The sequence below is a fragment of the Purpureocillium lilacinum genome (assembly GCF_023168085.1).
Source record: "Purpureocillium lilacinum CBS 284.36 DNA, scaffold_2, whole genome shotgun sequence".
Taxonomy (NCBI): domain Eukaryota; kingdom Fungi; phylum Ascomycota; class Sordariomycetes; order Hypocreales; family Ophiocordycipitaceae; genus Purpureocillium; species Purpureocillium lilacinum.
The window spans coordinates 3,585,787-3,606,666 of NW_027072112.1; the positions used below are offsets into that span (position 1 = coordinate 3,585,787).

Here is a 20,880-nt window from a genome sequence, read left to right on the forward strand (position 1 = left end):
TTCCATCCATCCATCCCTGGCTGCCTGCCGCTTTTGATCCCACATTCTCACGCCCCCAAGGTACAATACAGCCCCTTCTCTCTCCGTCTCCTCAAGGCCCCAAATGGGGGGGTAGTGGGAGAATCGTTGTGGTTATTGTTGTTGCTTCTCAAACGAGTACAGTACGCTGCCGATTTACTCCAGTCGCCTGCGCCTCCGCAATCGCCCGTCCCTCTTCTATGAGCCGGACGCCCCGGCGTCGCTGCCGCCGCTCTTGAGGGCTGCCAGTCTCTGGTTGACCTTTTCCCTGTGCCCGGAGAACTTGAGGTGCGTCTCGAACTTTTGCGCCGTCATGTCGGGCCCCGGCGTGTACAGCTTAGTCTGGCAGTCCAGGCAGCGGATGCGCGGGAGCCACGCGTACTTGACGCCCTCGGGTAGCGGCTGGCCCTGGATGGGCAGCTCTGTGACGGGGTCGAGGTACGAGTACTTCATTATGGCCTCGAACTTGTCGCCGTTGGGGTACTGCTTCTCAAGCTGCTTGAGGGCGGATACAAGCCATTCCGGTGGCGGCGGCTATCGGATTCGAACGTCAATACCTAATCCGCAATCATGTATATGCAAGACTTCGGGGTATACTCACTCCGGCAGGGGGTGATTGTCCGGGGACGGGGGGAGGGGCGGGTAGGCGGCCAATTTGGCCCGGAGGGTATGTGCCAGATGTCTGGGGGGTTGGCGTGGGCGTGGGTTTGGACTTGGGCACGCTCGATGCGCTGGCAGCGCGCACGTGTGGTGTGGACGAGGGTGTCTGCGGTTGTGACGGCGTTCTCAGGTCGCGATAGTCTCCCCTCAACAGGCGTCGTAATTTGTCCTTGGCGAGCTTCAGCGTCACCCAAAGATGCAGCGGCTCTTCTGTCTCTTCTCTGAAGCGGCGCGACGTCCTCGTCTCGTGGTGGTGCAGCACGGCGCTCGTTTCGGGCGTCTCTGAGCGGCCCAGGTTGGCCATCCTTTGCTGGGCTGCAGATGCCGCTCCGCGCATGCCCCTCGTCCTGGCGGTGCCGCCGGCGAGCTGTGACGGCGCAGGAGAGTCTGGGCCCGAGTCCTCGCTCTCCTCCGATTCCGACAGCTCGCCGTCGCGAGCCGTCCTCTTCCTGGGCACGCCCGCCGCCTTCTTGTACAGTCTGCTCTCCTCCACGTCGAGGGCCGCGCCGGGCAGCACAGACGACACAATGAGTGTCCGGATCGTCCGTTGCCTCTCTCTGAGGTCAGGCAGCTGAGGACCGCCTCTCCGGTTAATGGATCGCTTCTGGCGTCGCTGTTCCCGCGAAAAGATGGTCTCGTTGCGTTCCAGGTCGGCCTCGTTGAGCTCGTATATGTACGGCGCGTAGTCCTTGGCTTGCTGCTGCGGCCGGAACACGACCGGAAGGGGGGTCTGTAGAAAGGCGGACACAAGGTCCGAGTCCTCGACTGGCCGCCCGTCGAAGGGGTGTCCGACGCTGTACAGGCTCTTGGTGAAGAGCTGCGACTGTTCGCGGATGCAGTGGGCAATGGCCGTGGTGAACTCGCCACTAAGCGAGAGATCACGAGCCATGCCGGCTGCGAATTCCTCTGGGGAGTTTGCCGGGTTGTTGATTTCCCACTCGAACTGGTCGACCAGGGTGTGCTGGCCTATTGTGATGTTGAGCTTGATCAGGACGCGCATTTCGTCATTCTTGTAGGCCGAGTACGGCAGCTCGGGGTCAAGCGCGTCTTCCTCGGAGAAGGCAAACGGGTAGAAGTCATTGAGCTGCTCGCGCATCTGTTGCACAATCTGCTCGTAGACCGGTTGCGCGGCGGGCTGCTTCAGGCCCATGTCCTCGACCAGCTGGGCGGCGAAGAGCTCGACGTGGAGTATCCGTTCGTGGAGATTCCACGTGAAGGTGTCGCGCAGCTTGACCTTGTCCCACTCAACCTCGAGCCGCACCGGTACCAGCTCCTCGTGTTGCTCGGCCTGCTTGAGCATGTCCTTGCGCGCGTACTTGAACGCCGGTGTCGTCCGGCGACCGGGCCGCGGCTTCTGTGACGGGTAGACGATCCGGGATTGCGGGGGCTGCATTTGATTTTCCGTGTATCCGTTGGCGAAGCCATTGTAGCCCTCGCCGAAGAGCCTGCTCGGAGGAAACCATGCCTTGTATTCGTTGCGCAGCATGCGATACTCCTGGATCTTCTCACGCGCCTCTTGAGACAACTTTTTCGTCTGCTGGAGCTGTTGGCCGAGGGCCGCGGCGGCGAGAGCGTCGCGCGTCGTGTAGCGCTCTACCATCAGCTGGTTGAACGACTCCTTTGTGCGAACGGGTATGGGCTCGGCGGCGGCCGACGTGGGAGGGCTGCTCCTCGCGCTGTTGCCGTTGTCATCACGCGCGTTGTTGTTGTTATTGCTATCGTCGTTGGCGTTGGCGTTGGCGTTGTTGGCGCTGGCGCCGCTGCTGCCGCCGCCGTTATTGTTGTTGTCGGCGACGGGCGATGCTGTCGCGCTGGCCGTCGCTGGGCCCGTCGCGGGCGTCGTCGACGTGGATGGCTGGGTGGTGGCCATGGCCTCTGATTGCGGTGCTGCCACCGCGAAATCGCCGCGGCGATGCGACAGCTAGGGGTCCAGCGGCAAGCCAGACGCGCTTCGATGTCACGATGGGTGAGTCGTGGTGATGGGTGGAGGGGAGGTGCCGGCGACGAGGCTGTGGGAGGCGGTTTGGAGGTTTCAAGATGGATTTCTTGCCGGCCAGCAGGAGAAGCGCAGCCTCCTATCCAGGCAACGCGCCGCGATGGGAAGGCTGGCGAACGGTGTACTGGTACTTGGCCTCGGGCTTGGAGCGGTGCACTGGTTTAGGTACATGGACTTCCAGACGTTACCGCACTAACACATCTGCTGGACGAACTGGGGTGCCGGAGCGACTAAGCGGACAACCAATGAGAAACGCGCTCGGATTGGCGCGCAGAGATCAGAAAAAGGCACGCTGGGAGCAGGACCACGACGACAAACGACTGGCATCGTCGACAACGGCATTGGGACGATCCGACCCGTTGATAAGGCTTGAGACGCTGCCCAGGTCAACGGTGGCCGGATCGGGCCCCGGCCAGGCCACGGGCGGCTCGGCAAAAGGCGCAACAGGGATGGCTTGTGGCGGTGCGAGCGTCTGTGGCTGTGTATGGCTCGGCAGGGCGCTTAGGTAATGCAGCGTTGTGCAGCGCACTATCAGCATGGGAGGGAGTGCTGTGGCCAAGCGTGCACAGGTCAACAAGCGTGGCGGTTGCACACGTATGTGGACTTGTGGATGGCTCCTCGACGCCCGTCTAACTTAACTTGTGACAGCTCGCACGAGGCACCCCCGCCAAGTGTCGGCCCTCAAACGCGGCACTCTTATCGCGATGACTACGAGTAGCATGTCCTGTAGCTCATGTGCTGGAATTGGCCACCCGCCGCGACTGTAGATTGCGGGAGCTCGCAGAGAGCCGGGAACAGATGGTTCTAGGGTAGGCTACTTGTTCGACGCCCAAAATGAGCGGTGGGAGGTTGTGCTGGAGGCGTACTGCAATGCAAGGGCGTCTAGACGACGCCAACGTTTCTTCACGTTCCAGAGTCACGCCGTCTGGGGCGTAAAGTGTCTGTAGCAGTGCTCACGCGATCGGTCACGGGACGCTCTCCGTGCCGCGACTGGCGAGGTGACCACCACGCACAGTCGGCCACCGGGCGAGTTGGACGCAAGACGCGGAGCTGCTCCAAGCGCGGGCCGTCAGCTCCCCCTCCATCGACCGTATCGGGCTGTACTGTAGTGAGGCAATATTGATGCGAGCAAAGAAAGTACTCGTATTCCCTTGCCTCCGCGAGGACAATACCAGAGCTTGCCAATGGTTGTGCTGCCAGCCAGCCAGGCGTCGTGGTAGCGACAAGCTCGCGGACGGGCCGCTGTTAGTACGAGGTTACAGCGAAGGAGCTTAGCTTGGCCCCCCGCCTCTCTTCCCAATGCGTCCCGGCCTGAGCAGAAAAAAACAACCTCCACTAGTTACAGCCCAGTCGTCGTCACAGGTCAGGCGGGAGAGCAACGGCAGCGGCACCAGCAGACGGACAAGCACACACAGCTCCGCTTGTTGTGGGCGGGCTCAAGCCCACCACCTCATGGACGGAAAGCTGCCCCTCCCCCAAGCCCCTCCCCGGCTGCAAACTCGTCGCCCAGTGCCCGCCCACACAATCGAGCTGTTCCTCCTCCCGCAACCACCAGGCCCAGCATAACGTCGTGCGCTTCATTCCTCGATTTATCTGTGCCCGACCGCAAGTCGAATAGCTGCCCATCATGTCGGAGGAAAAGGAAGTCGTCGGTATGCGTGCAATCCGCCCCAATCCCCGCTCTCCCGCCCTCCCCGCTGCTCGCTCGAGCTCCCCTCTCTGCTCTGCTGTCGCCAGTCAATATTCGCTTCCCACCTGCTCCTGCCTGCCCCTCTTGCGGTCGCGCACAAAGCCCCAACTACCCCGCCAACGGCAGCGCCGCCCGCAACGTCACTCACGCGACCACGGGCGCACTTGCTCTCATGTCTTCATTCAAATGGCCTGACCGTTGCTGACCGGAACGAATAGACTACTCCCTCAACAACCCTGATACCCTGACCAAGTACAAGACCGCCGGCCAGATCTCCGAAAAGGTCCTGGCCGCCGTCTCCAAGCTTTGCGTCCCGGGCGAGAAGATTGTCGACATCTGCCAGAAGGGCGACAAGCTCATCGAGGAGGAGGTCGCCAAGGTCTACCGCGGCAAGAAGATCAACAAGGGTACGCATGCGTCTCCGTCGCGAGGCGGACACAAAGGCCCTTGCACGGCTAACCAACTCAACCTCTGCAGGCTTCTCCCACCCCACAACCGTCTCGCCTGCCTCGTACATCACCCCCTACACCCCGCTCACCTCGGACGAGAGCGAGGCGGCCATCGAGATCCAGCCCGGCGAGCCCATCAAGATCCAGCTGGGAGCTCAGATTGACGGCTTCGGTGCCATTGCCTGCGACACCATCCTCGCCCAGCCCAAGGACAAGGCCGACGAGGTCGTCTCTGGCCGCCCGGCCGACCTGATTCTCGCTACCCACTATGCCAACGAGCTCCTCCTGCGGTTGATGGTCCCTCCGGGTCTCCTGGCCCAGGGCACCGACGAGGAGAAGGCCAAGGCCGCCGCCCAAAAGGCCCCGACTCAGGCCAGGATCACCAGCCTCCTCGAGAAGGTCTGCGAGGCCTATGACTGCCACCTCGTCGAGAGCACCACTTCATGGCTCTTCGACCGCGACGAGATTGAGGGCTCCAAGAAGATTGTCCTCGCGCCCGCCGAGGGCACCAAGGGAGAGGGTATTCCTGAGCTTCAGGAGGTCTGGGGTGTCGAGATGGGCGTCAGTCTGGGCTCCGGCAAGGTCAAGACGCTGGACCAGCGCGCCACCCTGCACCGCCGGACGACGCAGACGTACGGCCTGAAGCGCCCCACCTCGCGCAAGATTCTTTCCGAGGTCCAGAAGAAGTTTGGCCACTTCCCCTTCAGCTTGAGGCAGCTCGACGACGAGCGCGATGCCAAGTCTGGCGTCGTCGAGTGCGTGCGCGGTAACGTCTTCCGCCAGTACGAGTTGGTTGGCGACAAGGATAACGCTCCTGTTGCCCGGCTGCTCACCACCATTGGTAAGACATGCTTGGTTGTGACGCCTACGAAAGCTGATTGCTAACTGTTACGTCGTAGCCATCACCAAGAACGGCATCACCAAGCTCGGTGGGCCCCCGGCGCTCGACGTGAGCAAGTTCAAGACGGACAAGAAGATCACGGATGAGGAGGTTCTCAAGATCCTTGAGCAGCCCCTGGCCAGGAACACGGGCAAGAAGAAGAGCAAGGGCAAGAAGAAGAAGCCCGCCAAGAAGGCTGCCCCTGCCGAGGAGTCGGACGATGACTCGGACGACAGCGACTAAGGTCGGCGAGGTCCAGCAGGGGAGGGAACGGCAAGGCAGGCCCGCGTGCAGCGGGGACTTTGTCGAGCCGCGATTCAGCAGAGCCCGCGTCCCTGTGAAAAGGGGCGGCGACAGGGCCATATACACGGGAAACAAGCCTTCTGAATTGACCTTCTTTGCATTGGCAGATGCGCCGATTGGATACATGACGGGGAGCCTCTAGTCGCAGCGGCATTCTCGGGCCGCGCCGGTGCAAAGTGAACATGTGAGCCACTCAGGGCCGGGGCCGTCAAGCGAGGCACCTTTCCGGGTCCGTGATAACCGTGTCCGAACCGCCGCGCGAGTAACATGAAGCCCACTGAGGACGGCCTTTTTGGCTGACGAGGTGTACAGTGAATGATGGGGACGGGTGTCACGGGTGCGCCCACCTGAGGGTGTCAGACCGGAGGGACGGCACGGCATACTGTATGATGTAGGTGCAGGGGGATGAGGAGAAGCAGGCAGATGCGGAGAGAAGCTTGCTCGCCTGATGTGACGTGGGGGTGACAAAACATGCAGCGGGCGAGCGAGCGTCTCTTGCCTCTGGATCGAGGGTGGACGACTCCGGGGGTGGCTGTGGTGGAGGAGGGCCATGAGGCGGCCACGCCGGGCTGACTCCTTTTCCTGCAGCTACGTACGCACAACTGACCGACGATGGGCGGAGAGGCGTACGGTGCAGATAAGTCGACGACTTGTCGATGGGCGTCGATGATTATGGGGACTCGGCGAGATGGCGCCCAGGCAAACAGGTGGAGGCCGGGAGTCCAAGGGGGCAGGGCAGTCAACTAATCTCGTCGCCCACGACAAGGTGTCAGGGGCAACAACGAGGGGAACGCGGACCGGGCTGGGAGGGATGGGAGGGAGGCGGCCTGGAGCATCCCCATCGAGGCACGCACAGGGGCAGCTCGTCGCCTCGCCCAACCCAAGTTGCGATTACACGGAGGCGGGGCGCTGCACGCTTGCTCAGCTCAGCCCAAGCAACCCGTGCAGCATCCAACAGCCGACGCAGCAGAGCTTGACGGCCGACGGAAAACGTGCGAGTGACTACTCCGTACAGCCCTGGGGGTTTTGAGTGCGTCCGTCCGTATATGAGTGAGCGACGGGAGTCGGAGAGCAGCCCTGCCCACCATCGTTGGCGAATGCCTGAGGCGAACGACCTGTAGCGCCTAGCCCTGCCACTGTCAGTGGCCGCCCTGCGCTGCAATCGGTGCAAGTCGGTGCATGTCTAGGCTGCACGACACGCCCCAGCTCAGCGCCCATCGACCCCCCGGTCCACTGTGCTCCCACTGACCGGCATGCCCCCAGCATGCCCCCCCAGCGCCAGCTCGGCCGTGCCCAGTCTACACCAGAAGAAGCCCAGGCCGCCTCCTCCGAAGCCAGTTCTCGACCCGAGCATCCACCACCAACCCTCCTTCACCTCCCCATTTCCTCGCCAGACAACCGCGTCGAACGCTCCGGAGACACGCGATCCAGCGGCGGGAACCCATGCTGCAGCTATAGAGACGAGTGAGAACCCCCCTCCGAGGCGCGGTGTCCGGCACCGTTCCATCATCCGCAGTCCCCCTTGCTAACCTGGTGTGCTCCCGCAGGTCTGCACAGAGGAGCGGCGCCCATCCCGTGGCCAACGACGGGAGGGAGGGCACGCACGCGAAGAAGCGACTCTCCCCCGGATTCCGACGCCATCATGTCCTCCAACGCGAGAGCGTCGCGGTCCGCGTCGCGTTACTCGAGCCCTGCGCACCCGCCGCACGCCACGGCCACCGGAGGTTTGAACGGGTCGCTCGAGGGCGGCTCCAAGGGGCCCGCGAACGAGGGCTCGAGGGCGTTCATGGCCCGGTGGCTGGAGCCGTCGGTGCAGGCCAAGCCGAGCTTCGAGGAGGCGGGATTGATGCGGTACGGAGTGCTGGAGACTATGGCCCCCCTGGGTGCCATGCCCAAGCCCAAGAAGCCGGCGGGCGAGACGGGAGGCACCGTCGTCCGCAAAATCATTCTGCGCCCGTCAGGTTCCGCTGCCAACGCATCCTCTTCTGCCACCATCACTGCTGCCGCTGCCGCTGCCGCTGCCGCTCCCGCCACCACCGCTGCACAAGACGACCCCAAACCAGACTCGCAGCGGGCGCAGCAGCAATCGCCGCCCACGTCTCCGCCCCCCCCGCCAGTTTCCCCCGTCCAAGTTGCACCCGCACCCTCACGCAGGAAGTCTCTGCCCACCGCCAAAGTTGTGGAAGCCGAGGACGACGACGACTACGACCCCAAGGGAGAAAAGGCACGCCGCAGGCGGTCCAAACGTGTTTCGATGCCCGCGAGGAAAGCTCGACGAGGGTCCGTCATCATGGCCAAAACGGAAACCCCGGTACGGAGCACCCCCAAGAAGCGGCCTGCCCGCGTGGACCCCGAGGACAGGGCCTTCACCGACAAAGTTGTCGAGGCGGCGGTGGACGAGGCGCTGAAGCACTACCGGTATCCTACGGCGTGGGCCCTGAGGACCCTCTACGACGAGCGGTGCGATGAGGCCGAGTTTGTGGCCATGGTGGAGGACGTTTTCAAGCAAACGGCCGACGCCGAGACGATGCAGGAATTTTCGCGCCTCCTGGAGGAGAAGAAGCGGGAGGGAAAGAGGGACAACCAGGGTTGCTACTACTTTGTGCCTCCCACCACCAACAGCCGGTTCACTCCGCACAAGCCAAAGCCTGCACCATACGCAGGGCTCCTGCGCAACGGCGGCGACGACGACTCGGCTGCGGCAGAAACAACACCGGGCGCCGGCGAAGCGACAGCAGCGGCGACGCCAGGGGCAGGCGAGAGGCGGGCTGCCAAGAAGGCCAAATTCTCGCACACCAGCGCGGACGCCGTCACAGGCACTGCTTCCGCCACGGCTCCAGCGACGACGCCGCGCAAAGCGGGCAGCGCCAGCAAGGTCGGCGCCGTGGTCAACGTGCGGACTCCGCGGTCCTCGCGCAGCAAGAGGCACGCCCGGCGGGAGTCGGGCTCGAGCATCTCGTCGCTGTCGTCGGCCATGAGCCTGTCGTCGCCCGAGATAGGCGCGGCGAGCGTGCGAGGGGCGATGGCGGCGACGGCAACTGCCAGGACCAAGATCAAGATTCCCAGGTCGACGACGGCGTCAGCGGCCACGGGCCCCAGGGCGGCCAGCGGCCAGCAGCGCCGCACAGGGCGGCACCGCGGCCGCGGCAACGACGGGGATGAAGACGGCAACGGCAACATCGCCACCACCAACGGCGACGACGACTACGACGTTATCCAAAACAGCCCGTCGCTCAAACTCCGCAGGGGCGCTGCTGGAGGTGTCGCCGGCGCTGCCACCACGCCGGGGCCTGCTGGGCCCCAGTCCCATCATCATGCGGATGCGCCAAAATCCCAGCCAATCACCACCCGCGGCAAAACACTTGCCTCCAGCAAGCAGCACGCCGTGTCCAACGCATCTGAATCAAACTCTCCCACCCTTCCTCCTCATCACCGTTCATCGGGCCGCACTCGTTCTCATCGCACGCCCGCGGTCGATGATGCCAGCACTATGCCCGGCCGCCTCACCACGTCGTACGCATCAGAGCTCTTCCCCAACCTGCCCGTCAAGGCCGCGTCCTCATCGACCAAGGCGGCCCAGAACCCGGCCAAGGATCCTATGCACGGCGCCGAGGACGACGATCCGTTCTGGGACAGGCGACGGGATGCGCGCAGGGTCACCAACGGTTACGCGGCCCAGGAGAGCGCCGTGAGGGGGTCTCAGGAGGAGGCGGCCGTCGCGACGCCCGTCAGGACCACGCGCAAGACGCGACAGTCGCTCGCCGCCGCCGCCGCGCCGCCCAGCACTCGCGCGACGCGCTCCGCTAGCAAGCGCCCGGCCGAGGACGTTGTCGAGAGGACCGACTCTCCCGCGGCCTTTTCGTGGCAGGGCGATGGCGGATCTGTCCTCGGGTCTCGCGCTGCGACGCCCACGACGCTGCGCCCGGCTAAGAAGCAGCGGACTGGTTTGCGCGTCAAGTCATCGTGAGTACTACCCTTCCCTTCAACTCGGCGGTGCCGTGAGCGCGCGCCGTTTTTCGTTGCGCCATCGGCACCTGCTACGTGTCTGGCGCGGAGTCTGGCCGGACGAGGCGGCTTCCGAGAGCATCCGGCAGGTGGTGGCAAACCCTCGGTCGCGTCGCCTCGCCTCAGGCCGCGTCGGACCGCCACGACTCCCGGCCGCAGAGCCGACGATATACCCGCCGTGCAGGGCAGCGCTGACGATTTTTCATCACAGACCAGTCAAGAAGAAGGGAGGCACGGCTGCGGGCGTCCCCCGGTCGCTGGGCGAGGCCAACGCGACGCTCAACAACGGGGCGCCCAAGGACTCGGTAAGTCACGTCTCACTCATTCACCCGCGTGTGTACGCGTTGCATGGCACTCGCCCTGGGCTTCTCGCGATGCCCATCGCATCTGCGCACGCGTTTCCCTCAAAAGCGCAGCCCGGGGCAGACCTGGCCAGACTGGCCTCGCCGGGAGCGCGTTTTGGGCGGACCGCAGCAGATTGTTTTGGAGGGGGGCGCAACGCCCGCCGCCCAGACAAGGATGCCACCACACACCAAGGCAACCTGCTAGTGGCTGCAATCAATCCTGTTTGGTCATATTTTGGGTGGCCAAGGGCATTCGCTTCGGCTTGCGTCTCCTAACACGTGGTTGGTGAGCGTCATCATTTGCTGACACGGCGATGCCTCTAGACTTCGGACAATGATGAGTACTGCTCGGCGTGTGGCAACGCCGGCGACGTCGTCTGCTGCGACGGCTGCCCTCGCTCGTTCCACTTTGAGTGCGTCGACATGGTGCCGTCCGAGGACCTGCCCGACGAGTGGTACTGCAACGAGTGCCTCATCCGGCGCTTCCCGTCGCGCGTCCCCGTGCACAAGGGCATCTTTGCCAGCGCCCTCAACAACCTCGAGAAGAGCATTCCGCGCGCCTTTAGCCTGCCCAAGCGCGTGCAGAACCGCTTCGAGGGCGTCAAGGCCGGCGCCGACGGCGACTACGAAGACGTGGTCGTCAACAGGACGGCAAAGTGAGTAATGAATGGAATCCTTATGCGTCTGGCTTGGCCATGCGTCCCTGCACCTTGTTCCTCCTGGCCCCCACGTCGCTCCCCCCAGCGCATTTGCATTCACTGACGAGAACCCTCGGCAGGAAGCGGAACGGCTACGATGAGCTGCCGGACTTCTTCAAGCAGCGCGAGGACGGCCAGGCCGTGCTGTGCCACGCCTGCCAAAAGCCCGCGACCGAGATCCGGTCAATCATCCCCTGCAGTGCCTGTCCGCTCTACTGGCACATTGACTGTCTGGACCCGCCGCTGGCTGTGCCCCCGGTGCTGAAGACGTGGCGCTGCCCGGCCCACGTCGACGATATCCTGATCGAGGTGCCCAGCCTCGCACCGGCCCACCGCTTCCGCAAGGTCAAGGCCGCCCAAGCCATTGCGCCCGCTCTCAGCCGTGGCCTCAAGAACAATGGCCACATTGAGATCGAGTGGAGTGAAGAGGCTGACGATGCCGACGATTCGGGCTGGCCCGACGCGCAGTCCTTTGGCCGCACGTACAAGCTGCCCGCCAAGGGCGTCGTCCTCGACTTTATCGAGCAGTAAGCAGTTCTCATCCCATGGATGCACGGTTGCGGGCCGTTGATGCTAACCCTATCCCCCAACAGGCTTCGACATCAGGGTGCCGGATACGGGTCCCGACGGAACGAGTCCAAGCGCGTGCCGTATCCTTCTCCGCCGACACAGCGTGACTCGTCCTGCCCACTCCCCGGCTCTGCCCTCGAGCGCAAGGTTGAAGAGATGCAGGTGTCCCTCAATCTCATTGGCCTTCAGCAGAAGCGATCGGACGGCATCAATCAGCTGACGTCTGCTCTCCTTGTATGTTATGCATCACTTTCCGTGGCCGCTTCAATCTGCTGACGCCTGCCTAGTCTGCTACCGACCAAAGTGTCCTGTCTCTGATGGCCAAGGCCAATGCCGACAACATTGCCTCTGGCAACCTGACGGATGACGACAAGCAGGGCCTGCGGGCCACGCTTGCGCAGATGGAGGCGATGAGCGCTCGCATACGACAAGTCTTGGGCGACGACAAGCCGCTTCACGACAATGCGGCCGGGGCTGCCGATGCGCGCACTCCCGTGTCGGAGCCACCGGGCATCCACGAATCCTCGGAGAAGCTGGAGCAGCTCCCCCCCGTTACCGAACCCACTCCTCCGTCCACCATCGATCATGCAGAAGGCTCCATGGACCTCGACTAACGCGACCCTGCGGCCTTCTTCATTGACATAGTTCCGCTTGCTGGGTACTCGCATAGCCCTGCTCTCAGCCAACCTTTATGATGATACCTCTTTTACATTTTTCGTTTTTGCGATCCGCCGGAGTTTGGAGGAAAATTGGCATTGGGTCATGACCATCATCACCGCGATATGGGTGCTGCCAGAGACGATGCGCACCCTTTTTCTGTTTTGCTTGTTTTCCCCCTACCTGCAGCCTAGCCCGAGCTGTGCCGGGTTTCACGTTTTCCTATTTTCGCCGGCGTCGGTCCAGACGAATCGAGCCGCTGATCATAAGATAAACCGCCGGGATGACAAGACGCGAGAGCCCAGACAAGTCGTCCCTCGTGGGAGACGTCGTGGCGCGCGGTCATCCGGAAAAGAAGACCCTTAATGAGCCTCTTGCCTTGGGGGTTCGGCAAGAGGCTGCTGACGCACCTTTCCGGAGAGGTGGATCTGAGAGACACAGAAGGGAGTGGTGGTAGATGTGAGGCTGATTTTGCATGCACTGTGTTGTATCATAGCCGCGTCGTCCTCGCAAAGGACGAAACGGAGAGGAGGACGAAGAAGAAAGGAGAAGAAAGAAAGAAGCAGAGGCGGAGAAGAAGAAGAGAAAACCCAGGGGGAAGCACCAAGGAATGAAACGAGGCGGTATAGTAGCAGTGTTCAGTGTAGTGAGCGAGGCAGGTAGCCTTGAGATCCAGAGGAGCAAGGAACCTGGAAGTCAGTCCTCCCCACACCGCTCTCCCTGCCGTCGTAGTCCGCGTGTCTGAAGTGAAGAAGCACACAGCAGCAGCAGAACCTTGCCTTGGCGTTTGCTTCTTTCGATCCACTGAACCAACTAACTGGTCGAGAAGGGCCTCCCATTCAACGCCGGCAAGGTAACCAACCTTGCGTGTCTTGCCGACGCGTCGCTTGCGTCGTACGTAAACCGTAAACCTATGGCGCTTGCTATCTATCACTCCATTGATACATACATTTTACCCCCGGCCTTTTTTTCATTCCAAGTCTTATTTACCTACCTACCGCCCACCGCCGCCCTTGCAACAAACGACATGAAAGAACCCCTTCAAAACACCAACTATCCAACGAAGACAAGGCACGTACACTTCACAGGGCCCGCAGAAGATTTGGAGCTTCGGATCACGTAACACGACGCGGCCACGCTGCTGCTCGGCTGGGTACCCCGGTGCATGGCGCCCGCAAGCCCTATAGTGCCTGACTTGTTCTCACACCCCACGACTTTGGTTGAACCAGGTTCAATTCAAAAATATATGACATGACGTTCATCATGAGTAATCGAAGCGAGAGAATCGAAGCAGGAGACAAGTAATAAGACATGCAAAAGGCGCCCCCTGCCGGAGCCACGCGGCGGCATGCATGGGCGAGACCGGCCCGCACCATCCACACGCCCGACAGCAGACAAGAAGCAGGCAGGTGCTTGAGACCAGACCCCCGAAAGCCAGGACCGAAATGTGGCCAACATGCTGATGCTGAATGTCTTGGTGACCTTCGCCTCTCTATATCGAATCGCGTCTCTGGCATCGGCCCCCCTCGAGTGGCGAGCGTCTACCGAAGTATTTTTTCAACGTTCCTTTCCATTCCCAACTCCGAGCACAACTATCGCAAAGGCCGCTTGTCGACCAGAACCAACAAAGGGCGCCACCGACGGCGTCTAGGACCATGCCTCACAAAGCCGTCGGTTGTCATCGCGGCGTTATGTTGTAGAAATCACCTCTGGACCAAGTTAGCCAAGCTGCAAGGCAGGAAAAATAGCGGGGCGAGATAGACATACACGGCCGCGTCGACCGTTTCCCTGCTCATGCTGCATATATGCCATGTTCTGCATGCCGGGCATGTTCGCGTACGGATAGTTGCCGCCGCCCATGGGTACACTAAAGCCAGGGGGCCCGTAGGCGGCCTGGTTGGCAGGCATCTGCGGGACTTGCGAAGTCGAAGGCTGGATCGGGCTGCCGTTCGCCATTGCAGGCTGGCGGAACTGGTCCACGGCCGGGCCAGGGGTAGCATACCCTCCGTAACCTGGCTGCATGGGCGGAAAGCTGTAGTTCAGTTGCGGCGTCTGTCTCGCCATGAGGTTCTGCTGGTACTGCATCTGCTGGAGGTTGACCGCAGGTGGCACTGGCCCCGTGGGCGCATTGTACATCATGCCCTGACTGTACGCCGGGAACCCAGGCATGCCGGCCTCGGCGCTGTCATTCCTTTGCAAGCCATAGCCACCCTCAAAGCCTGGAGGGTTGGATGGAGGATGGCTCGGGTTGTAGAAGGACTTATTGGCGTGGGCTTGCTGAGGGTGATGGCCGTTGGTATTGTTTTGCCGCGAGGTCGGCCGCTGGCGTGGCTCTGTATGCGAGCTCGACTCGCGACTCGGACCAGAGGGTCGGGTGGACAAGCCGACTTCGTCCATCACTCGCTTATAGCCCTGGTTGGGCTGGGCCTTGATCTTGACGAGCACGTTCTTCACATTCTCCACGACTTGCGGCCGGATACTTTCGTCGAAGAACGGCGTCGTCAGCACCTTGAAGATCAGGGTGGCACCGCATTGGTGGTCGCTCAGGATTGCCTCGAGGACTTGATCATTGGGCGCAAAGAACAGAGCCTTGAGGATCGTGTCACGAGCATCAGGCTCAGCTTTCTGGTTGATGACCTTTAGCACCGTAAGATACGCGACCTTGTGCGTGCACAAGTGGACCAGGTACGGCACAAGCCGCGGCGAAAGGACAGTCCGTCGCTGGGGGAAGGTGCAGGTGTCGAGAAACCAGGTGAGCAGGAGGGCGCCATTGGCGTTGGTCGCGAGCTGGACGCTGTGCAACGCAATGGCGGCCGCGAGCATGCGCTGCTGACTCTTGGTGGCGTGGTGGCTCTCCAGACACGCCCGCATGGCGCGGGCGCCAAATCGACCCTGAGATATCTCCCACATTCTGCTTAGCATTGCCTCGAAGACGAACTCGCTGTACGGCGGGCCAAACTTGAGGCAGCATTGCAGGACGTAGTTGCCGAACTGGTCGAGGAACAAGGGCACAGTGTATGGGCGGAGATGCTGGACGATGGTGGACATCTGCTCGGGCGTTTTGCACACGTCGATGATCTTCTGGGCTGCCCACGTGCCGTTCTTGTGGATGCCAATCTCGGCGATGTGAGGAGCGACTTCTGCAAGCATGGCATCCCGCACAGGGTCGCTGCAATTCTCAAAGAGCTTCTGCACCACGGTGTTGCCCAGGTAGTCCGAAGAGAGCTCCGCGATCTCCGGCAGCATCTCCATGGCGACGTTCTCGATGTCGGCTTGGGACATGAGCTGGTTGTCGATGCGCTTGCGAATGTCCCTCAGCTTGGGCGCGTCGTGAACCCTGGTGTGAGTTGGTTCGCGGATCGGAGGTATCTCCTCGGCGTATGCATCGTACTGAATGGCTGCCTGGACGTTGCCTGCAATGTGTGCCTTGTCGTCCTCGGATGCTCCGAACTGCCCGACGATGTCGACAATATCGGCCGTCATGTCGCGGAGAGGGGGAACGGTTGGAGTGCTCGCTCCCAGACTACGCGCGGCCTCTGCGTTGGAGCTGGTAGCCGCCTGGGTCGACTCCTGACCCCTGGAATGCGGGTCGGGACTCGGGGACGGGTAGGCGCCGTCATGTCCGGGCGTATTGGATGCTGACGGTGGCTTCGCAAAGTTGACCCGGATGGGCCCGGACCCAGGGAAGATCTCCTTACCATTCATGCTTGCCTTGGCGGATATGGCGCTGTCTACTCTCTCGAAGTTGACAAAGCCACAGCTCTTGTGCGTCAAGACTCGAGCAGACGAGATTGGGCCATGGACCTTGAACATCTCCACCAGAGTCGTCGTGGTGGTCGAGGTCGGCACACCGCCGAGCCAAAGAGCGCTGGTGGGACCCTCGAGGCCCTGCTCGTCGGCGCTCAGCAGGCCATTGTTGCGGCTGTTCGACCTCCCCAAGCTCATGTTAGCAATCGCCTGGGGCAGGTCGTCGTACTCCTTTTCCTCAGGCATACGGATCTCAGCCGTCCCCAGCGCACTTGGGGCGGCTGCGTTGGCGCCCATGTACACTCGCAGGTGGTCCGCGGGAGCGTCCAGGACACCAGTGGTGCGAGCGCGGGGTCGATTGGCCGAAGCCTGATTTGCGAAAGCTTGCACAGCGAGGTTGTGGTTATGGATGGCGGCATTTGTCGCAGCCAGCTCCTGCTGGATCAGTGCGGCATATCGGGGGTCGATGGCCATACCATCGACCTCGTACGCCTCCTCATCATCGTCGCCGGCATACTTGTCGTACTTGTCCTTGTTGTTAACCGAATAGGAACGGAATCGGCTCGCTTGCTGCCAATTGTTGGCCATGTAGGGGGTGGCCAGCTGAGCGCGCGGAGGCTGCGGCGTCTCCGCCAGGCCAAGATAGTCGAGGGTGCGCATGTGCACGTCTGATTCACCACCGCCCTCCTTGGAGAATTGGGAGTGGGACGGCGAGCTCGGGCCGTTGGAACCGACACTGGCGATGCTTGCAAGAGTGGAACCCCGTTCACGGCCGACGGCGGCCGGATTCCAGCTGCTACTGAAGATGGAGGGGCCGAAGGGGGAGCTGGTGCCGGGGACTGCAGAGAAGGGGCTGCGCTGCGGCATAGATCCCGCTCGCAGGCGGGAGAGCAGGGCCGAGCCGCCACCTTGAGTGTTGTCGGGGTGGTCGAGGTTGGGCGAGGGTGACTTGAAGGGGCTCTGCGACGGCGTGGCTCGTGCAGACTTTGCTGCGAAACCCGGAATGTTCAGCAGAGGGTTGGCGGTTCCCAAGCCAGGGGGGAATCTGGACGGAACTGTGCCAGCTCGGGCTCGGCGCGTCTGAGGAAGGGTGTCGGGCGTGGGGAGCTGGCCGAAGTCGGGAAAGCCGTCGGTTGGAGACTCGGGGATGTTCTCACGGAGAGGGGTCGAGTTACCGCTTGTCGGCGGGCCACCCCAAGGGTTCAAAGGAAGACCTGGGATGCCTTCCTGAGCTTGAATTTCCCTGGCTCTGTATCAAAACAAGAGATGGTCAGCAACGTTTGACTTGGTAGTCATCGCCCTAGCTTGTAGTACCGGGGCAACAGAGACAAGGTTTGTAGGCGGCTGACCGTTTGGAAAAAAGCCTTCCGGAGCCGGCCATGTCATGCGACGGAGAGCCGGCCCCGGACCGCGAGTTGCCGGCCATGATGCCGTTGTGAGCGAGGCCAAAGGGAGACCTGGCTGGCGGCACCGCGCCCTCGGGCACGGATGCGTTGTTGGCGGACGGAGAGTGCGAACGGTGGCCCTGGGACGCGGCGGGCGGGTGGTGCGAGTACCCGGGGGCCATCTGATCAGATCTGGACATTGACATTATCGATTACCTGTCCGGCCGCATGGCACAGTGGGCCTAGAGAGTTGACGAAGGGACTGTTGAGGTACGAAGTACAAGAATATAATTTCGTAGGAGCTGGAGCGGCCGATTGCAGGGGCGGAGCAACGACTGGCGTCTGCGGCTGGTGTGGCAGTCAGGTGGTTGAGGAAGCCGCCATGAAAAAGCAGCAAAAAAAAGGTCGAGTCTCGGAGACTGGTTGAAGCTGCTGACGTAGCAGGTTATGCGGCAGCCCGGGGGGGCCAGGTCGCGCGAAGAGTCGAGGAGAATAAACGACAGGTGGTTCCAGTAACCAGTATTACAAGAGGATACTGCGACAAGCCGAGGTGCAAGAAAGCCGTCGTGCCCTGTCGTCTCGATCGTGGTCGGTCGTCGTCGTCGAAAGTCGTTGCCGTCGTCGATGTTGCGTAGAATGAATGCACGCACGCGAGGGGCGTGGGAGCGTGTGCTGCTGCCCTGGCTGGGGGTTCTCTTTTTGGAGCACCACCGGCGGCAACGGGAGGCAGCAAGCAGGAGGGCGACGGGGAAAAGAGATGAGGCAGAAACGAAGCACCGACGGATCAATATACAGGCCTCATTGGAAGGGGGGGTGAATTGTCGGCGGGAGAGGAGGTAGAGATGGCGAGGGGCGGTGGTGGTGGTGGTGGTGGTGGTGGTGGTGGGAGAGGTAGAGGAGATTTGGGAGGAGAGCCCTGGAGAAGGATGTGGGTGGATTGGATGGAACGGATGGATGGATGGGCGGATAGAGATGCCAGGAGACGAGTGTCAACAGCGAAAGAGGTCGCTGGCTGGAGGTTGGCGGCGGCGCATGGGTGGTCGGATGGGCGAGGGGTGGAGCTCCCGGCTCGCTCTGCCCAGGTCACTCGGCGGCTCCACAAAACTGCCAGCTCCAGCGTCTAGGTACCGGACGCCTGTAACGTGTAGGTACGATGGGATTGAGGTAGGCGCTGCGGCCGGCGGATGGGTGCTGACCTAGGTGCCCGGTGGAGGCGAGGTCGGGTGCGAGGTCTGGGGGCGAGGCGCCCGGGGGCTCTGGCGCCGCGGTGGCTGGGCCGGCACACCTCAGTACAATAGGCCGTATGGGGAGACTTCCTCAGGGGGGACCACGTTGACGGAACAGGCTAACCTTATTGCTCCGTGGGCGGTACCTGTATCACAGCTGCTGTCGTCGCTACAATGCGACTGCAGCCGCAGCCGCGCCAGGCCAATTGCCAACGGCCCTCGTTAGGAACTGAGTTCAAGGATGTAGCGACGAAACGTTACTAACTCTACTCGACGTTGAGGAACGGCCCCAGCCCAGTTGAAGAAGGCGTGTCGAGGAACACCGCGGGGAAGACCAGAGCTACACCAGCTCACCACGTCGCCTAAGTTGGGCTCAGATGGCCCGGCGCACGCGGGCCCCCCGCCCTCCACTCCATCCCTCCCCCCAACTCCAGGGCTCACTGACCGCAGCACGCACCCGCTGTCACTCATGGATCCCATGGAAACCATCCGACCTTCTTGGCTTACCGCACCTTTACCGCACAGAACTCGCTCATCGAGCTGATGGAAGCATGGACCTCCCCTCTGCTCTGGGCGGGCGATCAGCGGTGAGGCATGGGCTCACCAGGTGGTCACCGCATAGCTGCTTCGATCCTCACCTCCTCCTCCTCCAGCCTGCACCGCCGTCAATGCGCGCTCGCTTGGCCCGAACGCGCATCCATCCGGCTCCAACGTGACCTCGATGCAGTGTGCAGTACTGCACTGACGCAGCCGACAGCTCTCATTGCCTTTGCGGCTTGAATGCTCAACCCGCGAGGCGCACAGGAAAGACCACACAGCTTTGCACTGCCTTGCCTTGCCTTGCCTTGCCTTGCCTCGCCTTGCACTTTGCACAACGCCAACGGAGGCGCACACACCGAAGCCGCCGCCACCGAAGGCCGCCTCGCGCATCATGTCAACTCGGTCACGCCAGCTCGCCCCGAAGCTGCCTCGCCGGCCGGCTGGCTTGGCGGTTGCGTCTGTTGCCTCGGCACAATGGGCAACTTTATCCAGGCGGCGGAAGAGCACAAGACGTGCAAGTGGAAGGGAGGGAAGGGCGGTAATACGGCACACAAGGTCGTCGCCGTCTTACACGATGCGGCCCTTTCCCCACGGGTCCAGCATCCTGACCGAACCGCTCTTAATAATGCCAACGATCCCTCCATCTGTCCCTGGAACGGCTAGGCCAATTGAGTCTCCAAATCGCCGTGGTGAGCTCCCCAAGGAACCTTCATTCCCTCCCTTTGCCGACATGTCCTTGATTGGCGGATGGGGATGGACGGGTTGAGGAACGAGCATGGGATGGATGCCGTGAGCGGCTCTCGGATCACCGCTGGCCAGTGCGCTCCCCCATGCCCCCTTCCAGTGCCGGACGCCGGCGGTGCGAACCGCACTCACACAGACATGCAGAAGAGCGACGACGACCTAGGCCCTTGCCGACGACGGCGGCTGCAAGGAGACGACTCCCCCCCACGCCGCCCCCTCCAGGCCATTCAGGAGAAGCAGGGCAGAGAGAGCGCGGAGGACATCTCTCTCTTCCATAACATTGGAGCCTGTCAACCCCCAAAGGAGGACCACGGATGCTCACCACATCACTGGCTGCCCAGCTTTCTTGCTGTAACCGCCCACGTCGAACGCCCAAGTCTCCACAGGCTGCTAATCGTGGCATCTCGAAACTGGAACCGCCAGCCAGACGCCATTGCCATTGCCATTGTCATTGCCATGCCTACTACATAATATCCTATCTATACATAGCAGGTAAAACCCTTGGGCAGGAGGACACCGACCCAATTCGTAACCTCTCCGTCTCGAAACCCCGTGTCAGCTATAAATGCACTCGCCCACCCAGAGCTGGAGAAACAATTGTCGGCGCTGGAAGAAGCGGGAGGTGTAGCCCACCCCTTTCTCGTCCGGTCCCACCAAACCCCCCCTGGCCGCAACGTTTGCTTTTGAGGCCTTCATCCCTCCCCCTCCCCCATCTCCGCCAAAGGCCTCTCAGGGCCGAACGCGCGGCCGAATCCATCGTCGTACGAGAGACAGAATGAGAGAGAAGGAGCCAGGACTGGGCGCGCCATGTCAGATACATACGACATAATACTAAATGCCCGTTCGTGGGGCCCGCCATTCATCAACCTCACGGACGCCGTCCCCGCCCTGCAATCATAATCACTCGCCCACTTTCCACCTCCGTCGCTTGTACTCGCCCTCGCGTCGTCAACGGCCCCCCCCAATGG

General features: G+C 62.1%; 4 protein-coding genes across 4 annotated transcripts; 2 read left to right on the forward strand and 2 right to left on the reverse strand.

Annotated features, from left to right (window-relative positions):
• Positions 1 to 216: 216 nt before the first annotated feature.
• Positions 217 to 2,548, reverse strand: PLICBS_002847 (SWI/SNF chromatin-remodeling complex subunit; the record flags this gene model as incomplete). Its single annotated transcript, XM_018322558.2, has 2 exons — positions 217 to 552; positions 620 to 2,548. The coding sequence occupies 2 exons, from the start codon at positions 2,546 to 2,548 to the stop codon at positions 217 to 219; spliced, it is 2,265 nt and encodes a 754-aa protein (XP_018177788.1).
• Positions 2,549 to 4,301: 1,753 nt separating this feature from the next.
• On the forward strand, positions 4,302 to 5,936 carry PLICBS_002848 (curved DNA-binding protein (42 kDa protein); the record flags this gene model as incomplete). Its single annotated transcript, XM_018322559.2, has 4 exons — positions 4,302 to 4,326; positions 4,583 to 4,771; positions 4,842 to 5,654; positions 5,713 to 5,936. 4 exons carry the CDS (start codon positions 4,302 to 4,304, stop codon positions 5,934 to 5,936), a joined length of 1,251 nt encoding a protein of 416 aa, XP_018177789.2.
• Positions 5,937 to 7,638: 1,702 nt separating this feature from the next.
• Positions 7,639 to 12,227, forward strand: PLICBS_002849 (uncharacterized protein; the record flags this gene model as incomplete). Its single annotated transcript, XM_018322560.1, has 6 exons — positions 7,639 to 9,959; positions 10,213 to 10,306; positions 10,670 to 11,001; positions 11,124 to 11,570; positions 11,637 to 11,847; positions 11,901 to 12,227. The coding sequence occupies 6 exons, from the start codon at positions 7,639 to 7,641 to the stop codon at positions 12,225 to 12,227; spliced, it is 3,732 nt and encodes a 1,243-aa protein (XP_018177790.1).
• Positions 12,228 to 13,989: 1,762 nt separating this feature from the next.
• PLICBS_002850 (uncharacterized protein) lies at positions 13,990 to 17,584 on the reverse strand (the record flags this gene model as incomplete). The annotated part of the gene is made up of 2 exons (XM_018322561.2): positions 13,990 to 17,266; positions 17,367 to 17,584. 2 exons carry the CDS (start codon positions 17,582 to 17,584, stop codon positions 13,990 to 13,992), a joined length of 3,495 nt encoding a protein of 1,164 aa, XP_018177791.2.
• Between the last annotated feature and the right edge of the window lie 3,296 nt (positions 17,585 to 20,880).